Raw genomic sequence first — 18059 nt, 5'->3', positions numbered from 1 at the left:
GTGCTTTACCGTACTTGTACGTGCAGTGAAAGTTTTCTGTATATTCTCCAGGTTTGCAACTCACCTGCTTTGTAAGACGCCGTGAGTGTACAGCAATATTTAAGCGTAGAGAGAACAAACGATTTGAAAGAAATCGTAACAACACAATTGCAAATAAAACACAGAACGGGTGGGATTTTAACCATGGCTGACGAGTGCAATGTTTAGCACACTAGTCTGAGTTTAAGAACTCACCTGCCTTCGGTTCGATTCCCACCCGTTCTCTGATTTATTAGGCTGTGTGCTTGTCTCGCGAACAGTTAACGGAGGATCAAGCCTCCACTGCTCCATGAGCTGAATAACTCACACGGACGGAGGCTCAAGCCTCCACCACTCCTTGTGTGACTCACACGCGTTTACCGCTCCATATAACACAACCCATGTTACTTCAGGAAGAACACATTTAATGTTGTGGAAAATTTGTTAACCCAGGTACTGGAGGTGTCCTCCCTTCCCTGGGCTCGAACTTGACCTCCCCGTCACTCCACCAGGCTCTGAGTGACGACTGCAGGTTTAGCACTTCACCTTTGATACAGCTATGCATAACAACTATACATTCGAGGTTAATGTATACATTGTTCATTCATGTATTTGTATATGTTGTATACAAGAAAATAATACATGCAACAATCATACAAGATTATTGATCAATACACTAATGAATAATTATCATAGATAAGTCAGAAATACGTACAAAAACATACACACTAATATATATATATATATATATATATATATATATATATATATATATATATATATATATATATATATATATATATATATATATGCAAGGAATTCACAAGAGCAGGCGAAATATACACAAACACTGCGTACCTTGTTCCAAGGTTCGTAGGTTCGAGTCTCCTTCAGCCAGAGATCAGTGTTTGTGTATATTTCGCCTGCTCTTGCGAATTCCTTGCATTGTTAATATCTCTAGTAAGGCTGGTGTATGCAGAGGATGAGATGAAAAGCTGTAAGCCTTCTCCCTGAAAGCTGGCTGCCTTGGATCAAAGTCTAGCGCGAGCTGGACTCCAAGGTATTGGTCTAGTGTGGGTAGATTGGTAAAGCACTGCGTACTTTGTTCCAAGGTTCGAGTCTCCTTCAGCCAGAGATCAGTGTTTGTGAATATTTCGCCTGCTCTTGCGAATTCCTTGCATATATATAATATATATATATATATATATATATATATATATATATATATATATATATATATATATATATATATATATATATATATATATATATATAACTACATAATTCTCTAATATTTTAAAATTAATATGTCAATAGATACTTGGCTAAATAGACTACAGAAACATGAATAAACAAACTACAGAGAAGCAGGGGAGGGGAGGTGAAAGAAGGGAGGGGAAGATGTAAAGGTTTGGACGGAGCAGAGAAGAGGTTCAGGGGAGGCTGGACGTAGGTGGACATACACAAGATGGAAGACGTGAAGAGAAAAATGGACTAGCTGAGATGCACTGACAGTCTGCTAGCTGTGAACTAGCTAAGATACACTAACAGTCTCCTAGCAGTGAACTAGCTGAGATGCACTGACAGTCTGCTATCAGCGAACTAGCTAAGATATACTAACAGTCTCCTATCAGTGAACTAGCTGAGATGCATTAACAGTCTGTTAGCAGTGAACTAGCTGACATACACTAACAGTCTGCTAGCTGTGAACTAGCTGAGATACACTAACAGTCTCCTAGCATTGAACTAGCAGAGATGCACTGACAGTCTGCTATCAGCGAACTAGCTGAGATGCACTGACAGTCTGCTAGCTGTGAACTAGCTGAGATGCACTGACAGTCTGCTAGCTGTGAACTAGCTGAGATGCACTGACAATCTGCTAGCTGTGAACTAGCCGAGATACACTAACAGTCTCCTAGCACTGAACTTGCTGAGATACACTAACAGTCTCCTAGCAGTGAACTAGCCGAGATGAACTGACAGTCTGCTAGCTGTGAACTAGCTGAGATGCACTGACAGTCTGCTAGCTGTGAACTAGCTGAGATGTACTGACAGTCTGCTAGCAGTGAACTAGCTGAGATGCACTGACAGTCTGCTAGCTGTGAACTAGCTGAGATGCACTGACAGTCTGCTAGCAGTGAACTAGCTTAGAAATACTGACAGTCTGCTAGCAGTGAACTAGCTAAGATGCACTAATAGTCTACTAGTAGCGAACAAGGTGAGTTACACTGACAGTCTACTAGCAATGAACTAGTTTAGATACACTTACAGCCTACTAGTAGTGAACTAGCTGCGACAAACCGACAGTCTACTAGGTTTGATACACTGACAGTCTACTATCAGCGAACTATTGAGATACACTGACTGTCTACTAGCTGTGATACACTGACAGTCTACTAGCAGTGAACTAGTTTAGATACACTTACAGTCTACTAGCTGTGATACACTGACAGTCTACTAGCAGTGAACTAGTTTAGATACACTTACACTCTACTAGTAGTGAACTAGCTGCGATAAACCGACAGTCTACTAGCTGTGATACACTGACAGTCTACTATCAGTGAGATAACGAGTGGATGATTGAGAATGCACACACATACACACACACACACACACACACACACACACACACACACACACACACACACACACACACACACACAGCAACAAAATGCAAGGAGGCTGAGGAGAGGTTTGTACCCAAGGGTAACAGGAATAATGAAAAAGCCAGGATGAGCCCATGGTTCACTCAAAGGTGCAGGGAGGCAAAAACCAAGTGTGATAGGGAATGGAAGAAATATAGAAGGCAAAGGACCCAGGAGAATAAGGAGAGCAGTCGTAGAGCCAGAAACGAATATGCACAGATAAGAAGGGAGGCCCAAAGACAATATGAAAATGACATAGCAGCGAAAGCCAAATCTGACCCGAAACTGTTGTACAGCCACATCAGGAGGAAAACAACAGTCAAGGACCAGGTAATCACGCTAAGGAAGGAGGAGAGACAACAAGAAATGACCGTGAAGTATGTGAGGAACTCAACATGAGATTCAAAGAAGTGTTCACAGAGGAGACAGAAGGGGCTCCAGAAAGACGGAGAGGTGGGGTACACCACCAAGTGCTGGACACAGTACACACAACCGAGGAAGAAGTGAAGAGGCTTCTGAGTGAGCTAGATACCTCAAAAGCAATGGGGCCAGATAACATCTCCCCATGGGTATTGAGAGAGGGAGCAGAGGGGCTATGTGTACCCCTAACAACAATATTCAATACATCTATCGAAACAGGGAGATTGCCTGAGGCATAGCAGACAGCAAATGTAGTCCCAATCTTTAAAAAAGGAGACAGACATGAAACATTAAACTACAGACCAGTGTCACTGACATGTATAGTATGCAAAATCATGGAGAAGATTTTCAGGAGAAGAGTGGTGGGACACCTAGAAAGGAATGATCTCATCAACAGCAGCCAACATGGTTTCAGGGACGGGAAATCCTGTGTCACAAACCTACTAGAGTTCTATGACATGGTGACAGCAGTAAGACAAGAGAGAGAGGGGTGGGTGGATTGCATATTCTTGGACTGCAAGAAGGCGTTTGACACAGTTCCACACAAGAGATTAGTGCAAAAACTGGAGGACCAAGCAGGGATAACAGGGAAGGCACTACAATGGATCAGGGAATACTTGTCAGGAAGACAGCAGCGAGGTGTCAGAGTGGGCACCTGTGACCAGCGGGGTCCCACAGGGGTCAGTCCTAGGACCAGTGCTGTTTCTGGTATTTGTGAACGACATGACGGAAGGAATAGACTCGGAGGTGTCCCTGTTTGCAGATGACGTGAAGTTGATGAGAAGAATTCACTCGATCGAAGACCAGGCAGAACTACAAAGGGATCTGGACAGTTACACATGGATCTGGACAGGCTGCAGACCTGGTCCAGCAATTGGCTCCTGGAGTTCAATCCCACCAAGTGCAAAGTCATGAAGATTGGGGAAGGGCAAAGAAGACCGCAGACGGAGTGCAGTCTAGGGGGCCAGAGACTACAAACCTCACTCAAGGAAAAAGATCTTGGGGTGAGTATAACTCCAGGCACATCTCCTGAAGCGCACATCAACCAAATAACTGCTGCAGCATATGGGCGCCTAGGAAACCTCAGAACAGCATTCCGACATCTTAATAAGGAATCGTTCAGGACCCTGTACACCGTGTACGTTAGGCCCATATTGGAGTATGCGACACCAGTTTGGAACCCACACCTAGCCAAGCACGTAAAGAAACTAGAGAAAGCGCAAAGGTTTGCAACAAGACTAGTCCCAGAGATAAGAGGTATGTCCTACGAGGAGAGGTTAAGGGAAATCAACCTGACGACACTGGAGGACAGGAGAGATAGGGGGGACATGATAACGACATACAAAATACTGAGAGGAATTGACAAGGTGGACAAAGACAGGATGTTCCAGAGATTGGACACAGTAACAAGGGGACACAGTTGGAAGTTGAAGACACAGATGAATCACAGGGATGTTAGGAAGTATTTCTTCAGCCACAGAGTAGTCAGTAAGTTTGGGAAGCGATGTAGTGGAGGCAGGATCCATACATAGCTTTAAGCAGAGGTATGATAAAGCTCACGGTTCAGGGAAAGTGACCTAGTAGCGATCAGTGAAGAGGCGGGGCCAGGAGCTTGGACTCGAGCCCCGCAACCTCAACTAGGTGAGTACTACTAGGTGAGTACACACACACACACACTCACACACACACTCACACAGGGCTACCATCACACACACACACACACACACACACACACACACACACGTTGCTACCATCACACACACACACACACGCACACACACACACACCTTGCTACCATAACACACACACACACACACACACACACACACACACACACACACACACGTTGCTACCATCACACACACACACACACACACACACACACACACACACACACACACACACACACACACAGAATAACCCAGGATCAAATGGAAGGACAAGCGCACCCCCCAGAAACACCTGCAGAAGGACTCCAGCCACGACACCCCCAAGGCAACTGAACAATCCAAACCAACCATCACACACCGATCCCTCTGTTTCCACCCCCAGCACCACAGTTACAGTATTAGAACAGAAGTTGAAGGTTTGGTACAAAAATGCAGATGGATTAACGAATAAACACGAGGAATGGCAAGAAAGAATCAATGAGAAGTCCCCAGACATCATAGCAGTTACAGAAACAAAACTCATGGAGACAATAACAGATGCAATCTTCCCACCAGGATACCAGATCATGAGGAAAGATAGAAGGGGCAGGGGGGGAGGTGGGGTTGCTCTGCTCGTAAAAAACAGATGGAAATTCGAGAAAATGGAAGGAATAGATGAGACGGGAGAAAGAGACTACATAGCAGGTACACTTCAGTCGGGGGAACACAAAGTGGTCATTGCAGTGATGTATAATCCACCACAGAACTGCAGGAGGCCAAGAGAGGAATATGAAGATAGCAACAGAGCAATGGTGGACACACTTGCTGAGGTGGCAAGAAGAGCTCACTCCAGCAGAGCAAAGTTGCTGGTTATGGGGGATTTCAACCACAGGGAGATTGACTGGGAAAACCTGGAGCCACATGGGGGTCCCGAAACATGGAGAGCCAGGATGTTGGACGTGGTGCTGGAAAACCTCATGCACCAACATGTTAAGGACACTACCAGAGTGACAGGGGAGGATGAACCAGCAAGATTGGACCTTGTGTTCACACTGGGCAGCTCAGACATTGAGGACATCAAGTATGAGAGTCCCCTAGGAGCTAGCGACCACGTGGTTCTGTGCTTTGAATACATAGTAGAGCTGCAAGTGGAGAGAATAACAGGAGTAGAATGGGAAAAACCTGACTATAAAAGAGGGGACTACATAGGGTTGAAGAACTTCCTGCGGGAGGTCCAGTGGGACAGAGAACTGGCAGGAAAGCCAGTAAATGAAATGATGGAATATGTAGCAACAAAATGCAAGGAGGCAGTGGAAAGGTTCATTCCCAAGGGCAACAGTAACAACGGGAAGACCAGAACAAGCCCCTGGTTCACCCGACGGTGTAAGGAGGCAAAAACAAAGTGCAATAGAGAATGGAAAAAGTACAGAAGGCAGAGAACACACGAAAATAGGGAGATCAGTCGCAGAGCCAGGAATGAGTACGCACAGGTAAGGAGGGAGGCCCAGCGACAGTATGAAAATGACATAGCATCGAGAATCAAGACTGACCCGAAACTGTTGTATAGCCACATCAGGAGGAAGACAACAGTCAAAGACCAGGTGATCAGATTAAGGACAGAAGGTGGAGAACTCACAAGAAATGATCAGGAGGTATGTGAGGAGCTGAACAGGAGATTCAAGGAAGTTTTTACAGTAGAGACAGGAAGGGCTGTGGGAAGACAGAACAGAAGGGAACATCAAGAGGGAATATACCAACAAGTGTTGGATGACATACGAACAACTGAGGAGGAGGTGAAGAAGCTCTTAAGTGACCTTGACACCTCAAAGGCGATGGGACCGGACAACATCTCCCCATGGGTCCTTAGAGAAGGAGCAGAGATGCTGTGTGTGCCTCTAACCACAATCTTCAACACATCCCTTGAAACTGGGCAACTACCTGAGAAATGGAAGACAGCTAATGTAGTCCCCATATTTAAGGAAACAGAAACGAGGCACTAAACTACAGACCTGTGTCTCTGACATGTATCGTGTGCAAGGTCATGGAGAAGATTATCAGGAGGAGAGTGGTCGAACACCTGGAAAGGAACAAGATTATAAATGAAAACCAGCATGGGTTCATGGAAGGTAAATATTGTATCACAAACCTCCTGGAGTTTTATGACAAGGTAACAGAAGTAAGACACGAGAGAGAGGGTTGGGTAGATTGCGTTTTCCTAGACTGCAGGAAGGCCTTTGACACAGTTCCCCACAAGAGATTAGTGCAGAAGCTGGAGGATCAGGCACACGTAAAAGGAAGGGCACTGCAATGGATAAGGGAATACCTGACAGGGAGGCAGCAACGAGTCATGGTACGTGAAGAGGTATCACAGTGGGCGCCTGTTACGAGCGGGGTCCCACAGGGGTCAGTTCTAGGACCAGTGCTATTTTTGATATATGTGAACGACATGATGGAAGGAATAGACTCTGAAGTGTCCCTGTTCGCAGATGACGTGAAGCTGATGAGAAGAATTAAATCGGACGAGGATGAGGCAGGACTGCAAAGAGACCTGGAGAGGCTGGACATGTGGTCCAGTAACTGGCTTCTCGAATTCAATCCAGCCAAATGCAAAGTCATGAAGATTGGGGAGGGGCAAAGAAGACCGCAGACAGAGTATAGGCTAGGTGGACAAAGACTACAGACCTCACTCAGGGAGAAAGACCTTGGGGTGACCATAACACCGAGCACATCACCGGAGGCACACATCAACCAAATAACCGCTGCAGCATACGGGCGCCTGGCAAACCTGAGAATAGCGTTCCGATACCTTAATAAGGAATCGTTCAAGACACTGTACACTGTGTATGTTAGGCCCATACTGGAGTATGCAGCACCAGTCTGGAACCCACACCTGGTCAAGCACGTCAAGAAGTTAGAGAAAGTACAAAGGTTTGCAACAAGGCTAGTCCCAGAGCTCAAGGGAATGTCGTACGAGGAAAGGTTAAGGGAAATCGGACTGACGACACTGGAGGACAGAAGGGTCAGGGGAGACATGATAACGACATACAAGATACTGCGGGGAATAGACAAGGTGGACAGAGATAGGATGTTCCAGAGAGGGGACACAGGGACAAGGGGTCACAACTGGAAGCTGAAGACTCAGACGAGTCACAGGGACGTTAGGAAGTATTTCTTCAGTCATAGAGTTGTCAGCAAGTGGAATAGCCTAGCAAGTGAAGTAGTGGAGGCAGGAACCATACATAGTTTTAAGAAGAGGTATGACAAAGCTCAGGAAGCAGAGAGAGAGAGGATCCAGTAGCGATCAGTGAAGAGGCGGGGCCAGGAGCTGAGTCTCGACCCCTGCAACCACAATTAGGTGAGTACAATTAGGTGAGTACACACGTTGCTACCATCACACACACACACACACACACACACACACACACACACACGTTGCTACAATCACACACACACACACACACACACACACACACACACACACACACGTTGCTACCATCACACACACACACACACCCACACACACACCATCACACACACACACACACACACACACACACACACACACACACACACACACACACACACTTTTAGACACACACACACACACACACACACACACACACACACACACACACACACACACACACACACACACACACACACACACACACACGTTGCTACCATCACACACACACACACACACACACAAACACACATATATGGCAGGTTATACTCGATGGATAATGATGACTGACTATTCATGACAAATTTGTTGATCTGCTTTCAACTGTACTGCGTGCCAATCATCTGTTCTACGTGTCAAACACTTGATCTGAGTGTCAAACACCTGATCTACGTGTCAAACACTTGATCTGCGTGTCAATCACTTGATCTGCGTGTCAAACACCTGATCTACGTGTCAAACACCTGATCTGAGTGTCAATCACTTGATCTGAGTGTCAAACACCTGATCTACGTGTCAAACACCTGATCTGAGTGTCAATCACTTGATCTGAGTGTCAAACACCTGATCTACGTGTCAATCACTTGATCTGCGTGTCAAACACCTGATCTACGTGTCAAACACATGATCTGAGTGTCAATCACTTGATCTGAGTGTCAAACACCTGATCTACGTGTCAAACACCTGATCTGAGTGTCAATCACTTGATCTGAGTGTCAAACACCTGATCTGAGTGTCAATCACTTGATCTACGTGTCAAACACCTGATCTGCGTGTCAATCACTTGATCTGCGTGTCAAACACCTGATCTACGTGTCAAACACCTGATCTGAGTGTCAATCACTTGATCTGAGTGTCAAACACCTGATCTGCGTGTCAAACACCTGATCTACGTGTCAAACACCTGATCTGCGTGTCAATCACTTGATCTGCGTGTCAAACACCTGATCTACGTGTCAAACACCTGATCTGAGTGTCAATCACTTGATCTGAGTGTCAAACACCTGATCTGCGTGTCAAACACCTGATCTGCGTGTCAAACACCTGATCTACGTGTCAAACACCTGATCTGCGTGTCAATCACTTGATCTGAGGGCCAAACACCTGATCTGAAGGTCAGACACCTGCTCTGGGTATCAAACACCTGATCTGCGTGTCAAACACCTGATCTACGTGTCAAACACCTGATCTGCGTGTCAATCACTTGATCTGAGGGCCAAACACCTGATCTGAAGGTCAGACACCTGCTCTGGGTATCAAACACCTAATCTGCGTGTCAAACACCTGATCTACGTGTCAAACACCTGATCTGCGTGTCAATCACTTGATCTGAGGGCCAAACACCTGATCTGAAGGTCAGACACCTGCTCTGGGTATCAAACACCTAATCTGCGTGTCAAACACCTGATCTGCGTGTCAAACACCTGATCTGCGTGTTAAACACCTAATCTGCATGTCACATGGAGGAACTGCATGTCATACACCTTAGCTGCATTTCATACAGTTAAATTATTCACTATATGGCTGAGCTGACTGTAAAAAAATATATATATTTAAAATTTCCTGGGATGTGGTGTTACATCTGCGTGGCGAGGATTGTTGCTGAGGCGGCTCCAGGGAGGCACTGGCCGGGGATATTTATCATTACAGGATGCCGTTTGGGTTCTCATAATTATACTATATATATATATATATATATATATATATATATATATATATATATATATATATATATATATATATATATATATATATATATATATATATAATGTCGTGCCGAATAGGCAGAACTTGCGATCTTGGCTTAAATAGCAACGCTCATCTTGCCATATAGGGCAAATGAAAATTTGTGTATGCAATAATTTCGCCAAAATCATTCTGAATCTAACGAAAAAAATATATTTCACTGTGTTTGTTTAGTATTAAATTACTGTAAACAATTCTAAAATATATTTAGTTGGGTTAGGCTAAAATAAATTGTTCTTGTTATAATAAGGTTAGGTAAGTTTTCTAAAATTCTTTAGGTGCAAAATTAAAAATTTTTACATTAACATTAATGAAAAAAATATATCTTTAAACGTATAAGAGAAAATTTTAGAAAGGACTTAATTTTAAATGAGTTCTTGCTGATTGACCAGTTTTACATATTCGGCACGACATATATATATATATATATAAATATATATAAATATATATATATATATATATATATATATATATATATATATATATATATATATATATATATATATATATAGATATATATATATATATATATATATATATATATATATATATATATATATATATATATATATATATATATATATATATATATATATATATATATATATATATATAAAGTTTTCTAGGACTTCACGATACAACATTGAGGTATTCGTCATTATGAGGCCTTCTAGTCGTTCTCAAAAATCAGAGGGCCGTCTCAGTTCTTAGAGAAGCACTGAGATCTTCAAGGGGTCCTCAGGTCTTGAAGAAACACTTAAGTCTTCACAGGGAAGAGGGGAAGGGGGGTCGTCAGGTCTTGATGAAGTCCTAAGGCCTCCATGGAGGTTCCCAGTGAGTTAGACCATGGGTTGTGTGATACCATCTTCCTCATCCGGCTTCTCCTTAGTGGGCGCGATTTGCGAGTTCTTCAGCTGTAAAATGCGGTGGTAATGAAGAGACTCAAAGCATGAACTCTATACACGTAACAAGATCTAAGAAAGTTAGAAACCAATACAAAATTATCCGTAACAGCACTGATTGATTGATATTTTTTAGGTCTAAAACCTATAGACTTACGCGAGGGACACAAAAGGCTGTTTGCCGCCTGGATAACTAATCAAGGATATTTTATTTCCTAAAGTAGGAACTGAAATATTCTCTAAGATATACGCTCTTACAAGTATGAATTCAATGCTTCTGTTAGTGCATACATATCAAGAGAGATACTTTTTACGCCTGTAATTACAAAGTGTAACAATGTTACAATAAGACGAGGTAATTACATTATATGTCAACAGCTTGTTACACAGGAGCTGGAAGTATTTGCCCAGGTGGGCCAATTTTGAGTGTAGGCCATTTACCTGATTGTATTCAACGAGATGGAGTTCTGGGAAGGAGAGAGAGGAGACTCTAAGAGAGGATGGTCCGGTGGCCATGGCCGTGGCCAGGAAGAGCACCGCGGCCAGGCAGAACGGGAAGGTGAACACGGGAAGTTTGTTCTGCGGATTAAGGATTAAGAGAGTCAAATTCACTCGTCCAGCAGTCGTAACTACAAGTTGACAAGATTTGTCCTCCATCGGTCAGCTGCAGTCTAGCATTAGGCCCAACCTCAGACATATTTCATAATCTACTTGCGCATATAGAATCACCCTGTTATCTACCCACACATACAGACCCTCTCTATCTACACATACTGACACTCTCTATCTACCCACACATATAGCATACCTATCATCTACCCCTCCCCCCCACACACAGCATATCTATCATCTACTCCCCCCACAGAGCATACCTATCATCTACCCACAAACAAAAACACTATCATCTAACCACACACACAAGCCCACACTTCATCAACTTAGACATGTAGGCACACCAGTAGGAGACACTTACAGCAGCATAGACTGGTCCGAGAGCTGACTGCAGGAAGGTGGCGAACACAGCGTTGATAGCAGCAACGAGAATCACTCTGGGTGTAGGAGCCATGAAAAAGGCGATGGAGCCCGCTGACAGAAAACCATTGTAGCCCCAGATGCCATGGTAGACCAACGTGTACGGCGCAGACGACACCAGCAGACCTACAGGGAAGTGGAAAAGAAGTATGTGAGTACAAGAGTGGGTGGAACAGGTTAGTGCTGGAGTTACAAGAATACACAGAAAGTACACTAAAGAGGTGAAGTGACACATAACTCCGAAGCAAGAGTTGGTTTTTCTTTAGATTTTGTTTCGAGAGGCGAGTTTACTGGACGGCTTCATTCATGCTCTAAGTGAAGAGTTGTTTTCTGAACACCATCACTCATTCTGCCTTTACAAATTACAGTATCCACATCTGAAGGCAGCACCGGTGACGTTTACAAATAAGAGAGTTTAATGTGTTTTACGGAGTTATCAACACTAGAAAAAACTGCTAAATAAACATACAAGTGTAAAAACCAAAATTATTTTTTTAAGAGCCGTTGACTCATGCTCAGTATAGTGACTGGATCTGGCTACTTAAACTTGATATTAGTGAATGGATTTTCCAAGTCATCCTAGTTAAGGTGATTAGGACAACTCCACGATTACATTATAGGCCAGGCTGGTCACCGTAGATATAGTTAATTCCAGATGTCGTTTGGATCTGTCAAGGTGGCCAGGACACAGTGATATTCACCTGTCAGTGTACCGAGAGTGACCTCAGTTATGATACTGACCTGTCAGTGTACCGAGAGTGGCACCCATATAGCTGACGAGGGTAAGGATGGGAGAGTAGATAAAGAGGCCCAGGTAGACGAGGCAGGAACAAGCTACGTCCTCCACAGCCCACACGTGTCCACCAGAGAGCAACGTGCCCATAAACACCTGGTGCAACCAGAACTTCTTAGTAACACAGCATACCTTCACCCACAGCCACAACATAACTTCATCCACAGCCACAGCATACTTTCACCCACATCCAGAGCATAACTTCACCGACAGCCACAGCACACCCTCACCCACATCTACAGCATACCTTCACCCACAGCCACAACATACCTTCACCCACAGCCACAACATACCTTCACCCACAGCCACAACATACCTTCACCCACAGCCACAGCATACCTTCACCCACAGCCACAACATACCTTCACCCACAGCCACAACATACCTTCACCCACAGCCACAACATACCTTCACCCACAGCCACAACATACCTTCACCCACAGCCACAACATACCTTCACCCACAGCCACAACATACCTTCACCCACAGCCACAACATACCTTCACCCACAGCCACAACATACCTTCACCCACAGCCACAACATACCTTCACCCACAGCCACAACATACCTTCACCCACAGCCACAACATACCTTCACCCACAGCCACAACATACCTTCACCCACAGCCACAACATACCTTCACCCACAGCCACAACATACCTTCACCCACAGCCACAGCATACCTTCACCCACAACTACAGCATGCCTTCACCCACAGCCACAGCATACCTTCACCCACAACTACAGCATGCCTTCACCCACAGCCACAGCATACCTTCACCCACAACTACAGCATACCTTCACCCACAGCCACAACATACCTTCACCCACAGCCACAACATACCTTCACCCACAGCCACAGCATACCTTCACCCACAACTACAGCATACCTTCACCCACAGCCACAACATACCTTCACCCACAGCCACAGCATACCTTCACCCACAACTACAGCATGCCTTCACCCACAGCCACAGCATACCTTCACCCACAACTACAGCATGCTTTCACCCACAGCCACAGCATACCTTCACCCACAACTACAGCATACCTTCACCCACAGCCACAACATACCTTCACCCACAGCCACAGCATACCTTCACCCACAACTACAGCATGCCTTCACCCACAGCCACAGCATACCTTCACCCACAACTACAGCATACCTTCACCCACAGCCACAACATACCTTCACCCACAGCCACAGCATACCTTCACCCACAGCCACAACATACCTTCACCCACAGCCACAACATACCTTCACCCACAGCCACAACATACCTTCACCCACAGCCACAACATACCTTCACCCACAGCCACAACATACCTTCACCCACAGCCACAACATACCTTCACCCACAGCCACAACATACCTTCACCCACAGCCACAACATACCTTCACCCACAGCCACAACATACCTTCACCCACAGCCACAACATACCTTCACCCACAGCCACAGCATACCTTCACCCACAACTACAGCATGCCTTCACCCACAGCCACAGCATACCTTCACCCACAACTACAGCATGCCTTCACCCACAGCCACAGCATACCTTCACCCACAACTACAGTATACCTTCACCCACAGCCACAACATACCTTCACCCACAGCCACAGCATACCTTCACCCACAACTACAGCATACCTTCACCCACAGCCACAACATACCTTCACCCACAGCCACAGCATACCTTCACCCACAACTACAGCATACCTTCACCCACAGCCACAGCATACCTTCACCCACAGCCACAACATACCTTCACCCACAGCCACAGCATACCTTCACCCACAACTACAGCATACCTTCACCCACAGCCACAGCATACCTTCACCCACAACTACAGCATACCTTCACCCACAGCCACAACATACCTTCACCCACAGCCACAGCATACCTTCACCCACAACTACAGCATACCTTCACCCACAGCCACAACATACCTTCACCCACAGCCACAGCATACCTTCACCCACAGCCACAACATACCTTCACCCACAGCCACAGCATACCTTCACCCACAACTACAGCATACCTTCACCCACAGCCACAACATACCTTCACCCACAGCCACAGCATACCTTCACCCACAGCCACAACATACCTTCACCCACAGCCACAGCATACCTTCACCCACAGCCACAGCATACCTTCACCCACAGCCACAACATACCTTCACCCACAGCCACAGCATACCTTCACCCACAGCCACAGCATACCTTCACCCACAGCCACAACATACCTTCACCCACAGCCACAATATACCTTCACCCACAGTCACAGCATACCTTCACACACAGCCACAGCATACCTTCACCCACAGCCACAGCATACCTTCACCCACAGCCAGCATACCTTCATCCACAGCCACAGCATATCTTCACCAACAGCCACAGCATACCTTCACCCACAGCCACAGCATATCTTCACCAACAGCCACAGCATACCTTCACCCACAGCCACAGCATACATTCACCCACAGCCACATCATACCTTCTCCCACGGCCACAGCATAACTTCACACACAGCAACAGCATGTCTTCATCCACAGCCACAGCATACCGTCACCCACAGCCACAGCATACCTTCACCCACGGCCACAGCATAACCTCACACACAGCAACAGCATGTCTTCATCCACAGCCACAGCATACCTTCACCCAGAGCCACAGCATACATTCACCCACAGCCACAGCATACCTTCACCCACGGCCACAGCATAACTTCACACACAGCAACAGCATGTCTTCATCCACAGCCACAGCATACCGTCACCCACAGCCACAGCATATCTTCACACACAGCCACAGCATACCTTAACCCACAGCCACAGCATACCTTCACACACAGCCACAGCATACCTTCACCCACAGCCACAGCATACCTTCACGCAGCCACAGCATACCTTCACACACAGCCACAGCATACCTTCACCCAGAGCCACAGCATACCTTCATCCACAACCACAGCATACCTTCACACACAGCCACAGCATACCTTCACCCACAGCCACAGCATACCTTCACACACCCACAGCATACCTTCACACACAGCCACAGCATACCTTCACACACAGCCACAGCATACCTTCACACACAGCCACAGCATACCTTCACACAGCCACAGTATACCTTCACACACAGCCACAGCATACCTTCACACAGCCACAGTATACCTTCACACACAGCCACAGCATACCTTCACCCACAGCCACAGCATACCTTCACCCACAGCCACAGCATACCTTCACCAACAGCCACAGCATACCTTCACACAGCCACAGCATACCTTCACCCACAGCCACAGCATACCTTCACCAACAGCCACAGCATACCTTCACACAGCCACAGCATGCCTTCACCCACAGCCACAGCATACCTTCACCCACAGCCACAGCATACCTTCACCAACAGCCACAGCATACCTTCACACAGCCACAGCATGCCTTCACCCACAGCCACAGCATACCTTCACCCACAGCCACAGCATACCTTCACCAACAGCCACAGCATACCTTCACACACAGCCACAGCATACCTTCACCCACAGCCACAGCATACCTTCACACACAGCCACAGCACATCTTCATCCACAGCCACAGCATACCTTCACACACAGCCACAGCATGCCTTCACCCAGAGCCACAGCATACCTTCACACACAGCCACAGCATACCTTCACACACAGCCACAGCATACCTTCGCACACAACCACAGAATACCATCACACACAGACACAGCATACCTTCACCCACAGACACAGCATACCTTCACACAGCCACAGAATACCTTCACACACAGCCACAGCATACCTTCACACACAGCCACAGCATACCTTCACACACAGCCACAGCATACCTTCACCTACAGCCACAGCATACCTTCACACAGCCACAGCATACCTTTACCCACAGCCACAGCACACCTTCACACAGCCACAGCATACCTTCACCCACAGCAACAGCATTCCTTCACTCACAGCCACAGCATACCTTCACACACAGCCACAGCATACCTTCCCCCACAGCCACAGCATACCTTCACCCACAGCCACAGCATACCTTCACCCACAGCCACAGCATACCTTCACACACAGCCACAGAATATCTTCATCCACAGCCACAGCATACCTTCACACACAGCCACAGCATACCTTCATCCACAGCCTCAGCATACCTTCACACACAGCCACAGCATACCTTCACCCACAGCCACAGCATACCTTCACCCACAGCCACAGCATACCTTCACCCACAGCCACAGCATATCTTCACACACAGTCACAGCATGCCTTCACCCACAGCCACAGACTATCTTCATCCACAGCCACATCATACCTTCATCCACAGCCAAAGAATACCTTCCCCCACAGCCACAGCATACCTTCACCCACAGCCACAGCATACCTTCACCCACAGCCACAGCATACCTTCACACACAGCCACAGCATACCTTCACACACGGCCACAGCATAACTTCACACACAGCAACAGCATGTCTTCATCCACAGCCACAGCATGCCTTCACGCACAGCCACAGCATACCTTCACACACAGCCACAGCATACCTTCACCCACAGCCACAGCATACCTTCACACTGCCACAGCATACCTTCACCCACAGCCACAGCATACCTTCACACAGCCACAGCATACCTTCACCCACAGCAACAGCATACCTTCACTCACAGCCACAGCATACCTTCACACACAGCCACAGCATACCTTCCCCCACAGCCACAGCATACCTTCACCCACAGCCACAGCATACCTTCACCCACAGCCACAGCATACCTTCACACACAGCCACAGCATATCTTCATCCACAGCCACAGCATACCTTCACACACAGCCACAGCATACCTTCAGCCAGAGCCACAGCATACCTTCACACAGCCACAGCATACGTTCACACACAGCCACAGCATGCCTTCACACACAGCCACAACGTACCTTCACACACAGCCACAGCATACCTTCACCCACAGCCACGTCATACCTTCACACAGCCACAGCATACCTTCACACACAGCCACAGCGTACCTTCACACGCAGCCACAGCATACCTTCACACAGAGCCACAGCATACCTTCACCCACAGCCACAGCATACCTTCACACACAGCCACAGCATACCTTCACACACAGCCACAGCATACCTTAACACAGCCACAGTATACCTTCACCCACAGCCACAGCATACCTTCACACACAGCCACAGCATACCTTCACACACAGCCACAGCATACCTTCACCCACAGCCACAGCATACCTTTACACACAGCCACAGCATACCTTCACACACAGCCACAGCATACTTTCACACAGCCACAGCATACCTTCACCCACAGCCACAGCATACCTTCACACACAGCCACAGCATACCTT

At 46.6% G+C, this 18059-nt stretch overlaps 1 protein-coding gene and 1 long non-coding RNA gene across 2 annotated transcripts in view; both read right to left on the bottom strand.

Annotated features, from left to right (window-relative positions):
• Positions 1-8110: 8110 nt before the first annotated feature.
• On the bottom strand, positions 8111-10395 carry LOC138853029 (uncharacterized). Its single transcript, XR_011392274.1, has 2 exons — positions 9340-10395; positions 8111-9259 (listed from the first exon to the last, which is right to left on the bottom strand). It is a non-coding gene; the product is annotated as an uncharacterized lncRNA (long non-coding RNA).
• Positions 10396-10542: 147 nt separating this feature from the next.
• LOC128704608 (urea transporter 1) overlaps positions 10543-18059 on the bottom strand; it is a 45664-nt gene continuing 38147 nt past the window's right edge. The window contains exons 6-9 of the mRNA XM_070089602.1: positions 12617-12764; positions 11817-12001; positions 11285-11422; positions 10543-10855 (exon numbers count right to left, since the gene is read on the bottom strand). Of these exons, the coding sequence (XP_069945703.1) occupies positions 10781-10855; positions 11285-11422; positions 11817-12001; positions 12617-12764 (546 nt within the window). The 3' untranslated portion in view covers positions 10543-10780. The remainder of the gene's footprint in view (positions 10856-11284; positions 11423-11816; positions 12002-12616; positions 12765-18059) is intronic.

Source organism: Cherax quadricarinatus, chromosome 2 (assembly GCF_038502225.1).
Source record: "Cherax quadricarinatus isolate ZL_2023a chromosome 2, ASM3850222v1, whole genome shotgun sequence".
In the NCBI taxonomy this organism is placed as follows: domain Eukaryota; kingdom Metazoa; phylum Arthropoda; class Malacostraca; order Decapoda; family Parastacidae; genus Cherax; species Cherax quadricarinatus.
The sequence above is the reverse complement of the archived record's forward strand: the minus strand, read 5'-3'. Positions and strand labels throughout refer to the sequence as shown.